The sequence below is a fragment of the Pseudovirgaria hyperparasitica genome (genome assembly GCF_010093815.1).
Source record: "Pseudovirgaria hyperparasitica strain CBS 121739 unplaced genomic scaffold EJ05scaffold_9, whole genome shotgun sequence".
In the NCBI taxonomy this organism is placed as follows: domain Eukaryota; kingdom Fungi; phylum Ascomycota; class Dothideomycetes; order Acrospermales; family Acrospermaceae; genus Pseudovirgaria; species Pseudovirgaria hyperparasitica.
Window position 1 is genome coordinate 1,159,442 of NW_022985557.1, and position 14,720 is coordinate 1,174,161.

General features: G+C 50.6%; 8 protein-coding genes across 8 annotated transcripts; 4 read left to right on the top strand and 4 right to left on the bottom strand.

Annotated features, from left to right (window-relative positions):
* Positions 1 to 391: 391 nt before the first annotated feature.
* Positions 392 to 1,944, bottom strand: EJ05DRAFT_486741 (uncharacterized protein; the record flags this gene model as incomplete). Its single annotated transcript, XM_033745554.1, has 2 exons — positions 392 to 468; positions 972 to 1,944. The coding sequence occupies 2 exons, from the start codon at positions 1,942 to 1,944 to the stop codon at positions 392 to 394; spliced, it is 1,050 nt and encodes a 349-aa protein (XP_033600166.1).
* A 1,044-nt stretch (positions 1,945 to 2,988) lies between these two features.
* Positions 2,989 to 3,848, bottom strand: EJ05DRAFT_501240 (uncharacterized protein; the record flags this gene model as incomplete). The annotated part of the gene is made up of 3 exons (XM_033747093.1): positions 2,989 to 3,192; positions 3,251 to 3,564; positions 3,617 to 3,848. The coding sequence occupies 3 exons, from the start codon at positions 3,846 to 3,848 to the stop codon at positions 2,989 to 2,991; spliced, it is 750 nt and encodes a 249-aa protein (XP_033600167.1).
* A 1,148-nt stretch (positions 3,849 to 4,996) lies between these two features.
* On the bottom strand, positions 4,997 to 8,075 carry EJ05DRAFT_476930 (uncharacterized protein). The gene is made up of 2 exons (XM_033744145.1): positions 7,651 to 8,075; positions 4,997 to 7,596 (listed from the first exon to the last, which is right to left on the bottom strand). Exons 1-2 carry the CDS (start codon positions 7,978 to 7,980, stop codon positions 5,299 to 5,301), a joined length of 2,628 nt encoding a protein of 875 aa, XP_033600168.1. The 5' UTR covers positions 7,981 to 8,075; the 3' UTR covers positions 4,997 to 5,298.
* A 194-nt stretch (positions 8,076 to 8,269) lies between these two features.
* On the top strand, positions 8,270 to 8,995 carry EJ05DRAFT_501242 (nuclear cap binding protein subunit 2; the record flags this gene model as incomplete). The annotated part of the gene is made up of 4 exons (XM_033747094.1): positions 8,270 to 8,341; positions 8,400 to 8,506; positions 8,575 to 8,811; positions 8,878 to 8,995. The coding sequence occupies 4 exons, from the start codon at positions 8,270 to 8,272 to the stop codon at positions 8,993 to 8,995; spliced, it is 534 nt and encodes a 177-aa protein (XP_033600169.1).
* A 70-nt stretch (positions 8,996 to 9,065) lies between these two features.
* EJ05DRAFT_398367 (pyridoxine) lies at positions 9,066 to 10,251 on the bottom strand. The gene is made up of 2 exons (XM_033741405.1): positions 9,769 to 10,251; positions 9,066 to 9,718 (listed from the first exon to the last, which is right to left on the bottom strand). Exons 1-2 carry the CDS (start codon positions 10,020 to 10,022, stop codon positions 9,136 to 9,138), a joined length of 837 nt encoding a protein of 278 aa, XP_033600170.1. The 5' UTR covers positions 10,023 to 10,251; the 3' UTR covers positions 9,066 to 9,135.
* EJ05DRAFT_538864 (4'-phosphopantetheinyl transferase) lies at positions 9,959 to 11,487 on the top strand. Its single transcript, XM_033749483.1, has 2 exons — positions 9,959 to 10,354; positions 10,403 to 11,487. Exons 1-2 carry the CDS (start codon positions 10,271 to 10,273, stop codon positions 11,312 to 11,314), a joined length of 996 nt encoding a protein of 331 aa, XP_033600171.1. The 5' UTR covers positions 9,959 to 10,270; the 3' UTR covers positions 11,315 to 11,487.
* Positions 11,488 to 11,887: 400 nt separating this feature from the next.
* On the top strand, positions 11,888 to 13,159 carry EJ05DRAFT_476932 (putative glucan endo-1,3-beta-glucosidase eglC). Its single transcript, XM_033744146.1, has 3 exons — positions 11,888 to 12,247; positions 12,295 to 12,518; positions 12,580 to 13,159. The coding sequence occupies exons 1-3, from the start codon at positions 11,984 to 11,986 to the stop codon at positions 12,959 to 12,961; spliced, it is 870 nt and encodes a 289-aa protein (XP_033600172.1). The 5' UTR covers positions 11,888 to 11,983; the 3' UTR covers positions 12,962 to 13,159.
* A 638-nt stretch (positions 13,160 to 13,797) lies between these two features.
* Positions 13,798 to 14,684, top strand: EJ05DRAFT_398307 (uncharacterized protein). Its single transcript, XM_033741404.1, has one exon. The coding sequence runs from the start codon at positions 14,054 to 14,056 to the stop codon at positions 14,609 to 14,611; it is 558 nt and encodes a 185-aa protein (XP_033600173.1). The 5' UTR covers positions 13,798 to 14,053; the 3' UTR covers positions 14,612 to 14,684.
* Positions 14,685 to 14,720: the final 36 nt, after the last annotated feature.

Below are 14,720 nucleotides of genomic sequence, written 5' to 3' on the forward strand. Positions count from 1 at the left end.
GAACGCGCCTTTGCAGTGATTAAAGATTGAATATTGGATGGTCGTTCACAGTGGTCGTCGTGGTCGCGTGCGCCGGGCGGTGAGGGAGAGCGAGAGAGATCTTGGCGTAGAGTCAAAGTCAACCAGCTTTTCTGACGGAAGCAGCACTCTGGATTGCGTGATCCTACGCTTAGCACGACGACCTCCTCACTCCTCACTACTCCTCTTTATTACTACCCAGTCCTTACGTTCACTACGTTATGATGATTGCTGTGTGTGACAGTAGACTCATGCATCCGTCTCAGCATACAGCATCTTCTCTGCCATCGTCCGTCCGACGTCGTGATGATACACAAGACAGAGCATGCTCCAGCCAGCCCCTGCCCGCCTAGACGTCGACGTCCAACCACGGTCATCTGTTCCGTCGCAAGGATCCACCCCCGTTTGCATTGACGACCAGTGACATGCCCATCTCACTCTGTGGCTTGCCTGTTTTGGGTTCAAGCGCTGTGCCTCCGATGCTTAAACCAGCCGCATTGCTACATCTTGCACATCTCTTCATGTGGTGCAGAGGCTTTCCTATCTTGTAAAGAAGACGAGAAAGGGATTATCTACTGGTGCTGGGTAGTACAGCTCCATGTCTTTAGACTGGCTAGCATTGTCGTTATCGAAGATGCCCTCGGCACATCGTCGTGCCAAGACAGCCACATTCAGCAGCGCCGAAAACGCTTGGGCGTCGGTCACGAGACCCCATCAACTCCTAAATTGATACACTGATATTTCAGATAATCACTTTAGGACAGCAGCCACAGCCATGATGATCTTTTGTGTCCATGCTTCCAACGTGCACATCGCCACATGAGCCAAGCTGCGGCCCACGCTCCACACCGCAACTTCCGGTATGCATCCTTTATGCTTTCCAACACCATGCCAAGACCCTCGCAAGCATCTCCATCACACTTGATCTTGATTTCTCCGTCTCCAATACATACACAACCCCTCCAACCCATCCTCCTCAAATCTCACAAGCCTCTCCCTCTCCCTCATCCGCCCATACCTCTCCATATCCACATTCAACCCCTCCCACTCCCCCTTGCTCCCCTCCTCCCCAATCCGCACCTCACACAACCGCCCAAACGCCTCGAGAAAATCCACATGCACTGACAACACCGGATTCGCCGGAACAAGCACTCTCCGCACCAGTAACTCCGCCTCCATGAACGGCGCATACACAAACGATGCTGGCCCAGCCTGGCCAAACGCCGTATTGTCCCGGCACGCCGTGATGCCGAGACTGTGTAGGAAGGCAATGTCTACGGAAGTGTAGTCAGGTTCTTGAGCGTACATGCGTGTGAGTGGGATGTTGTGGGTGCGTACTGTGTTTGTAGAGGGGCGTTGGTTAGCATAGCATTGCAGATCCACACCACCACGAAGACCGTGAAATAAGAAAAGAAGAGAAAGACGGGGAAGGAGAGACGAACAGATGTCAATAATCTCGACAAACAGCAGAACCTGCCACATCGCCCTCCGCCGCGCCCTCGCATCCCACCCTACCCGCTCCGCACTCAAACTCCCCGTCGCAAAACACACTGCACTCTCCACCCTCATCCCATCTCCATTTACACCCTCATCCCCACCCAAAGCCTTCCCTAAACACCGCCTCAACCCCGCAACCCAATCCCTCCACGCCCTCCCCGCTCTCAACTCCCCAAACAACCCCTTCAGCACATCAACACTGACATCCGCGCACAGCCAGCGATCAACGTCATCACCCTGAGATAAGTCTCGCGGGGCATGCGCAGCCTGGATCTGAGATAGAGCGCGCGCGGAGAGGTGGGCGGTTGGGGTGCGTGTCACGGTTGACCAGCCGTCTGCGGTGGCGTGGGTGCGGAGGCGGGAGTTTTGGTGGTGTTTTGGTTTTGGTTTTGGTTTGTGGTGTGGGTAGTCTGGGTTTGGAGTCGGCATTTTTTTTTCTCTCTCTCTCTCTTATTTTTGAAGTTTTGCGGGGGAGAGCTGGGGGCGTGTGGTTGAGTATGGTGGATTGAATAATGGGCGGAATGGATGATGGTATGTAGAAAGACGTGTTGCACAGCGTTTTCTTTGATTTCTAGAGTGACGCAGTTAAATAGAGAGGGTGTTAATTCTGAAGTGCGCCGTGGCGTCAAGGTTGGTTGTTTGTGGAATGTCGATAGATGGTTGGATGGGATGCGGAACCTTGACAGGTGTGGGGTAGCGTGGGGACTGAGATGGATAGATGACACAGATCCATAAGATGCAGGTGGACTCGGGCCTGTACCTACATTCCGGACGGAGATGATTCCGAGATCTGAGTTAGAGCTATCGACAAAGACAGAGCAGCAAGCGTAAGGACACTCTATGCATATGCTACAGTGTATACTGTTGTTTGCAAGCTCACAATTCACCACAATTGATAACCAAGCAGACATTCGTGTCTTCTGCCAGGGTCCAACATAGCTCCATTTCCCATGGAAGCACAAGTGCGTGTGCGGCATGCGCGTGCAAACCAAGGGTACTAAGGTAGCACTATCGACACACATGCACACACACACAAGTCTAGCACAGTCGCACACGACGTATACATTGTTTAACGTTGTTATTCTGAGCTGACTGTTCATAATATAGTGTCCGGAATCCGTCTTCACTCAATTACATTCGGTGTGGCCCAAGACCGTAATCAGCGTCAAACTCCTGCCTATCATGCGTCGTACATCGCAGGCCCAGACGAAGGGGATGCGTCAAGTCTCTCCTCTAATCCAATCGCCGAGCGCCAAGCTTTGTACATAAAAGTGGGTATGCAGTGGTATATCAAAAAGGGAATGGATGGTTGCGGGACTGCGTTCTCCGCGTGATTTGCGCCCGGCGGAGATGATCCGCTTAAAAGAGTGCTCGCTAGAGCGTCAGAGGAGGTGGCGGCGTAGTATCGTGAGATCGGTAGATGAGGTATCTCTAATATGACAAGTATAGGCATCTTGACAAGCCTGTCGATGCTTATAACCAGAAGGCCGCTAGCGCAATAGTTAGGACGGTAGGGACGATGGTCGGTATGTGCAACGTAAAGGCTGATGAATCGAGGCTGGTGGTTGTGAAGACCATGTCGAACTTGATCTCCGTGCCGGGTTCCGTTGAGTTGCGGCAGTTGGTCTCGTTGACCTCTGGTACGTTCTCGGGCTCGTCAAATGTAATGTCTACGCACTGTAGTTGGAAAATTAGTCTACAGCGTTCACTCTCGCAGGTTTCGGAAACAGCTTACATTGTACAGCGCAGCGCCGTGCTGTGCAGTCTCGATGATCTGAATGGTCGCATTGTCGCCGGCCCTCACGGTGATGTTTGCAGGCAGCGGTACTTGTGGCAGACAGAACTCGCCCTTGTACATGGTGTTTGCTGGTCCGAGAATCTCAAACACAGGCACCATGGGATGTGACATGTTCTGTGGTTCTGTGCCCAGCCCGAGGTTGATGTAAAAGAATGCCTTTGAGTGACCCTGGAACCATCCAGGCTGGACGCCGACTGCGCCTCCTCCAATAGGCCATTTCGTTCGGTTTGTTGATGTCGGCATGCCACCGCCTATACACTCTATCAGCGTCTGCTGCGTATCGGAAGACTGGATGTTACTCACATGGATATATCCATTGCATGCCATATGGAAATGTGGGGCCAGAGCCGTTCGTTCCAGGATTGACACTCAATGCTCCGGTCGGTATGTTGTTTATTCCGAGACTATCCTGACCATCTGTACCATTTGTGTGCAGATTGTTTCCTCTCCATCCGGGGTAGGTGATTACGGTGTGTGCGGCGACCACCGACCAGCAGGCAGCCGAGGCGATAAGGGTTGAGATGACGGACGGCATCGTGAGACGGCGGGAGATGGATTCGCAGTGGAGATGATACACAAGCAAACAGGAGGTCTGGTCTCAGTCAAGGACAGACAATCTCAGACACTTTGCAGTATGTTCAAATAAGGTCGCGAGCTCGAAGGAAAGGAACGGACGGGGCGGGGAGGCGAAGCAGAGCACTTAAGGATGGGCGTCTGCGAAAGAATGCAGGCGATATTCGTCCAACGGACGTGCAGCGAATGGCGATGCATAGTTTTGCTGTGCCTTGCGAGCGAGAGTCGAGGCTGGATCATCCGAGGGCCTGATCAGGGATAGAAGATGCAGTGTTTTGAGGGTGGATGCGAGGATGTAGCGAATGGCCGCGAGGAATGGACCGCTGGCTGATGCTAGCACTGCAGCTTTCCTGCTTAGCCGCCGGGGACATCTTGGGGAAGTCAGCCAGTGAGGGAGCTCATTGGCGTGATGAGCTGTGATGGGCGTGCGGGAGATCTAACCTACTGCACTGTACTTACAGGTGTATACCCAGCCTAGGTAGGTAATTAGGCTGTCAATGGCCGCCCGTCAATTGCTGCCAATGCCCCCGTCCTAGGCTAACCACCCCCCAAAATGTAAGCGTAAGCCTTAAGGTCGGTAGGCAGCCCACTTAAACAAACCCCCCGCCCCGCCTTCGCCCAGGGTCCCTCCATCACAAGGCAACGCCGCACACTGTTGACTCTATGGGTCTACAGTAGACGTGGTGAGTGATACTGCTCTCGAGGACCAATCAGCTTCCTCGTCTGCTCGTGCCACAACACTAGTATGCACATCTGCCAGGCCCTTCCACGCTCCTCTAAGCGCCCGGCACCACTCTTCTCTGAGATAGATACACGGCACCTAGAGGTAACACGATGCACGAACTTCCCGGAGAACTGTTTCGCGAAGCCGCAGACGCGCGCTCAGTCGAGTGTGAATGCTCTACCTTTATCGCCATGCGGTTGTGCTTGAAACAAACATCGCTCGTCATTCGTTACTCTATGCATCCTCGACCTCCCACCACAAGCGTGCGGATGATCCGTCTGTATGCACTCCAGCGTAGTATCACGCAAGCGCCAACGTGGAGCCTCTTGGCATGTGTTCGTTCTATGTGTAAGGTTGCGAACAACTCCATGCTTGTAGAATAGAAGCTTCATACATCCCCACAGTGACAAATCTAGCAACCTAGCATATTACGCGGAGACAGTCGCAACTGCCAGCCTGGAGGGGAATGTGTCGAGGCTTATGTAATCTGCACTCTCACCTACTGCTAAGTAGGTAGTCAACAAGATAGACACTATGACAGTCCTGTTGCCTGATCAGGCCAGAGCAGGAGCCCCGGTTCAATTGATACACCGTCCCTCATATTTCTACACATTCGCTCATCCCGATAACAATGCACCCTGTAGACGAACGCCGCTCCGAATGCCAGTATATGTCTCTAGAGTACCTTTTACAATGACTGCATGCTCAGTCGACTCAAACGATTCGCTGTCGCCTCCACAAGAGCTGATTCACGTTCCAGCATTTCCATTACCTGGTTGACCTTCTGCTTCTTCAGAGGAGAAGGTATATTATCCTGCGCGACCGGTGCGCTCGCCTCCTTCTTGCTGATGATGTCTTTGGCGTCTGATCGGAGTCCTTCTTGTAGTCGCCTCAACTGTTCCAGTCTCCTCCATACTGGCATGTCTCCACTTTGGCTGTCGGCCTGCGAATCTGGATTCAAGGAACTATTCAGTTCTTCGACTTCTTCCGCGAAAGACCTTTCCGCAGTGCTCATTTCCCGCCCGCCAGCTCGCGACAGCTTGCTCTTGATGGCTTGGTATCTTGCGGAAAGCTGTTCCTGTCTGGCATTGACCTCGCTGAGGCGCTTTTCCACCTTCGTATTCCCATCTACCACCAGATCCTGTCCCTCATCTTCACCCGTGACTTGGTCTATGCGGTGTGCTAGCTCGCTTACCCGTCGCAGCTGATCTTTGAACTCATCTTGCAGACGCTCACATCGTCGAAATAGGTCGGCCGCAGCAATGCCCAGCTGATGGGTCTCCGCACTAAGAAGCCGATGTAAGCCTGTAAGAACATCCAAAGAAGCTGGTGCTAACTTGATCTCTTCTGCAAAGGCTCGCTTCTGTCTAGTCGGTACAGTTTTGCCGTAATATTTAACAAGTTCAGATTCTTTCCAGAATGCTACAGGTGGCTGATATGGCAACCGCGGCTCCGAGGTTGGCATCAATGGCTCTTCACACATCTGAGACCATTCAATCATCCTAGATTCCGAGTGAAGCTCATACTCGGGTATATCCAAAGTCGCGGCAAATGGTTGGTGGTCAGCCGAGAACAAGACAAAGTATCCAATATCCGAGTCCTCGAGAACTATGCAGCACGATACCTGCTCAGAATGTTGCTCAGCTACTGGAAGCTGTATAATACTTTCTGACAGTGTACGACTCCCCTCGAGGAGCACGTCCATACGAAATTCTGCGCCTTCTCTCTCAGCTACACTCAACTCTGTCGATACTTTCTCGATCCATTTAGACAGAGATATGTAATAGACCCCTTGTTGGTGTGTCACAAATACTGCGTGCTGTGATCGCACATCCGGTGTGAAGGGTATCCATACATTTTCGCCATGTCCTTTTGGTAAGGCGATGCTGTCAACGACTAGAAGCGCCAAGTCATCTCCTTCTTCGATAGTACGTGTGTCGGTACGACTAGGTAGCCACTGAGCCTCAACTCCGTTCAGATCCAAGCAGCAATGTACAATGCCAGACGTAGTAGACAGGAGTATGAGAGATCCTTCAACATCCTCATCCTCAGAATCGAACTCATCCTCATCTTCTTTCAACAGATCTTCCTTCGTCTCTTTCAATGGTGTCACGAATATGTCGCAAACATCTGCCTCGCCTTCAATCTCGATCTCGGGCATGATTTCGAAAGGTCCTTGTAATCTGGGGATGGCTGGAGTCTTGGTGGGTCGCTGATATACTTCGGCTGGACGTGCTAAGGATTCCCCACCGAGCGACGTTGGAATCTGACTCGTGACTTCCGTAAGCCACTTTCTCTGCGCTTCCGCCCTCTTGGGATTTGCGTCGGAAGAGTTCCTGGTCGATAGATGGCACTTCGCCGCTATGCCGGCCCCCAGTTCTCCAAACGGGTCGGTCTGGGACAGGGGGACCTCAACTTGCCATCGTTTAGGTAACAACGGGCAGAGAGCATAGACGTCACCTCCCGTGGTAGCAATCCAGAGAGTCATCGAGGACCAATCGCAGGCCGCCCTTGATTTAGATGGTGACCCAAAACAGGCTGCAGCAACCTGAAGCTCAGCCATGTCAGGGGAGAAAGCTTTGCCGGAGCCATAAACGGAGGCCCTCAGATCAGCATCCGCGCTTGTAGCGTTTGCTAGCTTTTGCAGGTTGATCGCAAGTGTGGGTTCGCTGAAGCTTGAGCGATCGTCTTTGTCCAGCTCCCACATTCTGATGGAACCGTCTTCTGTGATTGTGACCAAGCATTTGCCTTGTACGCCAAGAGGGTGCCATTTTATGGAGGCCACAGGTGACTGTTCCAACACATGCGCTGTGGGACCCAGCTGAAATGTCTTCAGCTTTAATGGTGTCGTATCTGGGGTACCTAGGTGACTTGAGTCGGGAAGAATCGCAATATGGACTGTATGGGAGGTCGTAATCGCCATGTAATCGTTATGAGGTGAGATAGCCAGCTCTGTCACATTGCCAGAGAAAGGTAGCCTGAGGGTCTTGGACTATGTTAGTGAACGCTCAAGGCAGAGCAGGAAGAGCAGTATAAATACCCGAACGTAACTCGAATCATTCGGTGCTGTTACCGAATTATCGCGGGACCGGCTTCTGCTGTGTATGCTTGAGGATCGACCAAAATCCAGAGGTCTGTTGCTTTCCGAGAGGAGAACGAGATCTGACCATCGAATCTCGCTATCTGTAGCTACAAATATTTCTGATCCACGATACGCTATGGTTCGTTGTGGTCTTCCTTTTGCGATCCCTTTAGATAATGCGCCAGCAGCCCGTTTTCCAGCAGGCGTTGTCTTAGAGCTCGAAAAGAGCTCATAGCCAGGTTGCGACCGACTCAGCCACGAGGGTGTATAGCTCAGTATTCGAGGCATCCTGATACAGTATCTTCAAGCTTTAAAAATCTACTGTGAAATAGAAGGCTCGAAGGTGGTCCACGGTACTTGGCGGGTGACAGCGCGCAGTAAACACAAACTGGTAGCAACAAGCTGCGCGCTGGTGAAGCTAGCGCTAAAATTTCGGGACTAAACACAGCTTCACCTGGCCCTACAGAAAGAGCTTCGAATTCCTGCTACCTAGCAAAATCGAGCTTGATTTGGAAGAGAAACAACGTGTACTCTGAACAACATTTAATACGTCTACCCGGAAGCCTTTCGAACAATCATGCCTAGACCAGGAGTTCTGCGTAATACGATAGATCGATTAGATCGACCGAGTTCTTATACTGCGAATAAGGTACACTCGCACACGTGTTAAGCTATCTTGTATATATACTAACTGGGTCCTCCAATAGAACCGACGTCACCGTAATAACCGTCGCGACGATGATGGAGAACGTACACGGTCGCCTGAACCTGATGATAAGCTCAAGGATGCCACAACCCTCTACGTGGGAAATCTGTGCGTGAAGAAAGGACTCGAAAACCACGAGAAATGAGATGGTCTCGCTACTGACATTATGATCATAGTTCTTTCTACACGACTGAAGAGCAAATTCACGAGCTATTTGCCAAGTGTGGGGAGATCAAACGTTTGGTCATGGGCCTCGATCGCTTTACTAAAACCCCATGCGGTTTCTGCTTTGTCGAATACTACAATCATCAGGATGCTCTGGACTGTCTGAAATATATTGGAGGAACGAAGTTGGATGAGCGCATTATTCGAACAGATCTCGACGAAGGCTTTGTCGAAGGAAGACAGTACGGGTATGTATTTGGAGATCTAATAATGTTAATTCCTTCTATATCGGCGGCTAACGAGCATGAAAACAGTCGCGGAAAGTCTGGGGGACAGGTCCGAGACGAATATCGCGAGGAATATGATCCAGGCCGCGGTGGGTACGGTCGCGCTCTGGCTGAGGACCTGGATCAGGACCGCGACGTGCGGTGATGCCCTCTGCTCCTTCTTGCATACAGCGACAGCGTTTTGGCGTTTGGGTTCAATTGCTCCTATAATACGGTGGGGGAATACCCCTGCGCTTCTATACGGGAATATGTTCCGGATATACGAATCTAACCATAGCCGTATTCTCATCTATTTGTTCTTTGAGAGGACTGCTCAAGAACTTGTTCCAGCCACCACACGTGTATCCGCGAGTCCTGCGTCAATTCTGGATGGAAACTTGTGCCAAACACATTGCCCTGTCTGACCGCGACAATGTCACCTCCTGGCTCGGCCAATTGAACGGCTTCCTTTCCACGCTTTTTTGCAGCGTCTTTAGGCAAACGCGCAAGTACTTCTACCTCTTGATCATATCCCTGTCTACATAGCTTCGTGTCAATTTCTCGACTGGGAGCAATCACCGTGTCCGTTCTCTCTGCTTCAGCATCCTGAATACCAACCACATGGGGTAGTATTTTCTCTACAATCGGAGCCCTAATAAATACTGTCCTGAATGGCTTGTTCGCCTGGTTCTTGACCGCATGAGAAGACACCAGGAACGGTAAGTCAAGCTCTGCTTGAAAGCTTTCCGTCTGGCGACCGAAATGGTTCCTATTGACCCGCACGTCCAGGCCACCAATGAGCTCTTGGCCACCTCTCTTTGTCCTATTCGCGGATTCAGCCAGTAGTATGAGTCCAGCGCAGGTTCCCCATGTTGGCTTTCTTTGTACCCTGCTTATAATTAGGCCAATGTTTGCGCATTTCGCAGTTCACAAACTGACTTTACGAATTGCCGCAAGGGCTCCAACAGTCCAGAGTCGACCGCAACTAATGACATTGTTGTACTCTCTCCGCCAGGTATGATGAGCGCATGGCAGCTGTCCAGTTCTTTTTCGGTTCTCACTTCGATAAATCGCCATACTAATCCATTACCGTGCGTCTGATCTATTAGCAACGCTGCTTGACGGAGAAGTTGAATGTGTTCGCTGAAAGCACCCTGAAGTGCGAGGACCCCAACAATCGTCTGCGCACTCATGCTCGTTATACTTTGCTGGAAGATCAATGAAGTCACGAGTTCGCCGAAGCCGCATTACGAACGGCACAAAAAAAATGATGGCAGGGGTCTGTATCGATAAGGCTAGACTGAGGGGCCGGTGATTACCGCATGTCTTTCGGAGTCGGTAGCTGACTTCGCATGGCTTTCAATGACTCCGACTCCGGTCTTCTCCCTACATAAACAACTTATCTTTCACGTTGTCGCATTGAGTGGTAGACCTTGAGGCAATGGCGAGCACTGGGAGGGATCGTGTGACTTGCTGGCTTCTTGACACAAGAAGTATTTGGCCAGGGACCAATATCGCTGAAGCAGTCCGTTCCAACGATGCAGGATGAAGTCTTATTTACTGACTACTCCAGGCCTCAGACGAACTGGATCTTGTCAGTCAAGCCGAGCAGGACGATATTAAGAAGAAATTTCGCATCCAAGATGCTCGTATGAGCCTAGGGTCGGCGCTGCTGAAACGCCTCTTTGTTGCTAAATCACTCGGGATACCTTGGTCTAAGATCAAGTTCAGTCGAAAGGGTGATCCGAAACATGGCAAACCATGCTATATAGCAGATGATGGCATAAATGCAATAGAATTCAACATCTCACATCAAGCTGGTCTGGTAGCGCTTGTCGGGTGTGATATCCAAGACCTACAACTTGGAGTCGACATTGTTTGTGTCAATGAGCGGGATGAGTACAGGACAATCAATTCCGAGGGCTTTGAAGGGCATACAGAGATTTTCCAGGACATCTTTTCAAGCGACGAGACTCATGATATGACGTACAAAGCGGACACTTTTCAGTTACCAGATGGTACCGAGATAACACCATCTATGCTTGGCCCTGATGAGCGTTGCACGAAGCCTCATCGGCAGCTGTCTGCTGAGATTCAAACGGGCGAAAAGAAGAGGTTCGACTCCAAATTACTCATCGATGCCAAGCTCCGCCGCTTCTACACATTTTGGTGTTACAAAGAAGCATATATCAAATTGACCGGGGAAGCTTTACTGGCATCATGGCTGAAGCAACTGGAATTCAAAAATGTCCGCGCTCCGAGATCAGCAGCGCACGAACCGTGGGGAGAGATAGTGAAAGACGCAGAAACCTGGCTACACGGCAAGAAGCTTGACGATGTTGCGTTACAAATCCAGGCCTTCGAAAAGAACTTCATGATCTCTGTTGCAGCAAAGCCGTCTGGACTCCTGCCCAAGGAACAAATCCCTTCCTTCACGACTTTGCACTTGGAGAATGATATTGTAGATTTCGCTCAGAACGCTTGATTTTGCGAAGAGTACGTAATTGTTGAATTGAATAAAGCTTATACGTCAACACTGTCATCCGAAGCCTGGTACTACTCCCTATGGCCCATTGTACTAATCTTTAGCGTTGCGTTCCGGACGTCATTCATCCAAGACGATTCCATCTGAAAACCCTCGCATGGACCGGGTTCGCGGACTTACAGTGGGTCTGGGCCACGTACAGCCGCGCAACGATCAAATCCCAGCATGAATTGATCTACAGGGGAAACTCGCGGGACCATTCGATAGTAAAGCAAGGTATTTGTCTCTGCTCACTTATATGGCACAAGTTCATCAACAGGGCCAGTTCCAGGCATGCTGGCAGGCACTCAAAGGAGAGATGCCGGATCGAGCTTCGCTACAGTTCTGGGCCGTGGAAAGAGGTGTCTGGTCCGACAAGCCCAGGGTACCAGTGGCACACTGTCAATGGATCCATCGACCCAATATTCTATTGCATTTGCTGGAACCCTGCTCACCAATCATAGGAGCGAGAAAATCCACATCCTTGCCTCATTATGATATACACGCCACCTCGGTCGGACATCCGCTAATATGCCATTACTCGCACTTCCAAAGCTTTTCATCGCAACATAACTTCATTCGAAATCTGGCTCTTGTTCTTTATCTATTTTTGATACACATCATATTAATATGAAATTAATTACTTCAATCACGGCTATTGCCGCTGCTGTGTCTGGTGCCGAAGCGTATTGGAAGGGGTTCAATCTTGCTGCAAACAAGCAAGACGGCGCCTGTAAAACTCGTGAGGACTGGGAGAATGATTTCAACCGACTCAAAGGACTCCCGGGCCACTTCACTTCTGTTAGGCTGTACGCCTCGAGCGACTGTAATACGTTGCAAAATGCCGTTCCCGCAGCCTTGAACACGGGGATTCAGATTCTTGTGGGGGTCTGGGTGAGTAAACATAATGAAATAATGATATGATTGCTTACACTTTTCAGGCTCAAGACTCCGCTCACTTCACACGTGAGAAAGATGCACTCTCTGCTGCGATCCAGCAATATGGTCACGATTGGATCATTGCGATCAGTGTGGGATCCGAGGACTTGTACCGCAAGGATATTGATCCGAACCAATTGGCTAAGCAGATTTACGACGTGCGTGGAATGGTGAGAAATTTTGGATTATCCCAGGAGGTCGGCCATGTCGATACGTGGACTGCTTGGTAAGTCCCGTCTATACTCTTATAGTTCTCTACAAGCGCAATTGTTGATATGTTCTCATAGGGTTGACGGCGCAAACGAGGTCGTAATCACGGCATCTGATTTTGTGGCGCTTGACGGCTACCCTTACTTCGAGGGCTCGTCGATTGAAGATGCAGCAAACACGTTCTGGACATCTGTGCAACGTACTCGTGACGTTGTCAACCGCGTCAAATCTGGAACCTGGGTCTGGGTCACAGAGACTGGCTGGCCCTACAAAGGTGAAACCTTTGGGGGGAAGGCGGTTGCATCTCAACAAAACGCTCAGACTTATTGGTCCAACGTTGCCTGCGATGCCATGAACAACATGCATTTCTTCTACTATATCGACGTCGACTACAATCAGAGCCCATCATTCGGCGTACTGGACTCCAACTTCAATCCCATCATCAACCTGCAATGTTAGAGATGATGGCACAAACTCCAGGCATCTAGAAGCCCCTCCAAACATTTCGAATGTAATATAGTATAGACTAAAAGGCATCCACAAGCCAAATATTATGTAGCATATAGATCTGGCGGGACGTTCAATAACCAAATCCAATCATTGTACCTATCTATTGACTCGTGTCATATGATCGCAAACGTTAAGCCACATTGGTCCTCTGGGGGCTGTATATGTAGACCTTCTACACAAGCGCGCATTATCGAAGTCACATGTCGTGCTTCCACCAAGCGACAGACCCACAAGGTCGTTTCGAATGGCTTCGACAAATCTTCTCGAAGCTCTTACCGTATACCACGGCTCATCGACGAAGCGCGCTTGCATCATTGAGGCAATGTATCGGGACGTCTACGGTGTGTATCGAGGCCAACACTGATGACGAGGCCCTCAACGTCGTCAACATCTTCACTTTACTCTTTTTCAGTCGGCTCGCTCGGCAAACGTCCAACAGGAACGTTGTTGATCATCCTCTATTGAAACATGTAACAGAGTTTCGATACACGGCGCCCTCCGATGCTCGCTGCACGATGAATTCTACCTGAAGAGGCAACCTTGCAGTATGCAGCCGGTCAAGCTGTGAGCCCAATCGAGCGATACATTCACACATAGCTTATAGGTACAACGGTCGATGCGCTGGCTGTTCCTGCAACCCCTCCTCTGGTGTGATGAGCAGCGAGTCATCCCGTTAGCTAGGAAGTCGGTGAGGCTGCAAGCCCGCGGTGGCTATTCACAGCCTCGTGTGGATCTCGCTGAAACAGATTGTGATGCTAATTGGACAGATGAAGAAAAACTGACCGCTTACGCCTCGCCGCACTGCACGCAACGCCGTTACCCGGCATCTGCACACTAGCCTCAGTTGGGAGAGCCAAGCATCTGGTGATGGTAACTCTCTGCTTGTAAGACGCTGTTCTGTATTCATATAAAGGGCATGGGGCCCCGAAGTATCTCTGACTGGATATCATCTTGATCACCAAACATCCACAGCGAAAGCCTTCGAACACAGACTCATCAATCACGGACATTCCAAGTAAACATCATCACATCAACAAGCAGATGACTACTCCTGCTACTCAGGTCTCGAGCAGTACTGAAGCTTTTGGTCCCCCAAGTCGTTCAAATACCGGAAGTTCTACTTTTACGACCTGCTCACAGATTGAGTCGCCTTCCGAGGTCATTGACCCCTCTCAGCCAAGCAACACACGACCATTCAGATCTACAGCTTCAGGCTTATCATCGATAGCAGAGCAGAGCTTCTTAGGTGCTCTGTCCTCTCGAGTTCGAGGTCGCTCGCGAAACCGCTCGCAAACTTCGTCTCGCAATCAGTCCAGATCTCCGATGCCTCCACCTAGCAGGATGGCTTCAGACAGAATCCTATCATCCTCACCAGTGAGACCTCGTGCCTCGCGCCAGCAATCAGAGTATAGTGGATCAACTCTGGTCAGTGACCATAAAGTTCCAAATCGCCAAACCACATCCGACTCCCACCAGTCATCGCACTCTCGTGAGAACTTCCACTGGCAAGGGAGACACTCCAACTCTTGGCTCTTCAACGACTTCAGCGTTATCGGCACTATCAAAAGTGTAACAAGGAGGAACAGAAGGGTCTCTTAGCCTGTCCCAGATAAGATAAGAGCACTGGTGCTCCCTGTTTTCTTGGATGCTGCTAGGTCTTTTGACGACGCTAGTAATAACAGGAACGTTCAACGGAAGATGCTTTGAC

What these genes read in the sequence shown, in the direction of transcription:
- EJ05DRAFT_476932 (XM_033744146.1), top strand. Translation starts at nt 11,984, where the DNA reads ATGAAATTAATTACTTCAATCACGGCTATTGCCGCTGCTGTGTCTGGT. An exon ending in AGATTCTTGTGGGGGTCTGG is followed by an intron (nt 12,248 to 12,294) that starts GTGAGTAAACAT and finishes TACACTTTTCAG; the next exon opens with GCTCAAGACTCCGCTCACTT. An exon ending in GTCGATACGTGGACTGCTTG is followed by an intron (nt 12,519 to 12,579) that starts GTAAGTCCCGTC and finishes ATGTTCTCATAG; the next exon opens with GGTTGACGGCGCAAACGAGG.
- EJ05DRAFT_398307 (XM_033741404.1), top strand. Translation starts at nt 14,054, where the DNA reads ATGACTACTCCTGCTACTCAGGTCTCGAGCAGTACTGAAGCTTTTGGT.
- EJ05DRAFT_476930 (XM_033744145.1), bottom strand. Translation starts at nt 7,980, where the DNA reads ATGCCTCGAATACTGAGCTATACACCCTCGTGGCTGAGTCGGTCGCAA. An exon ending in ATGATTCGAGTTACGTTCGG is followed by an intron (nt 7,597 to 7,650) that starts GTATTTATACTG and finishes ACATAGTCCAAG; the next exon opens with ACCCTCAGGCTACCTTTCTC.
- EJ05DRAFT_398367 (XM_033741405.1), bottom strand. Translation starts at nt 10,022, where the DNA reads ATGAGTGCGCAGACGATTGTTGGGGTCCTCGCACTTCAGGGTGCTTTC. An exon ending in CCCTTGCGGCAATTCGTAAA is followed by an intron (nt 9,719 to 9,768) that starts GTCAGTTTGTGA and finishes AATTATAAGCAG; the next exon opens with GGTACAAAGAAAGCCAACAT.
- EJ05DRAFT_538864 (XM_033749483.1), top strand. Translation starts at nt 10,271, where the DNA reads ATGGCGAGCACTGGGAGGGATCGTGTGACTTGCTGGCTTCTTGACACA. An exon ending in GGACCAATATCGCTGAAGCA is followed by an intron (nt 10,355 to 10,402) that starts GTCCGTTCCAAC and finishes TGACTACTCCAG; the next exon opens with GCCTCAGACGAACTGGATCT.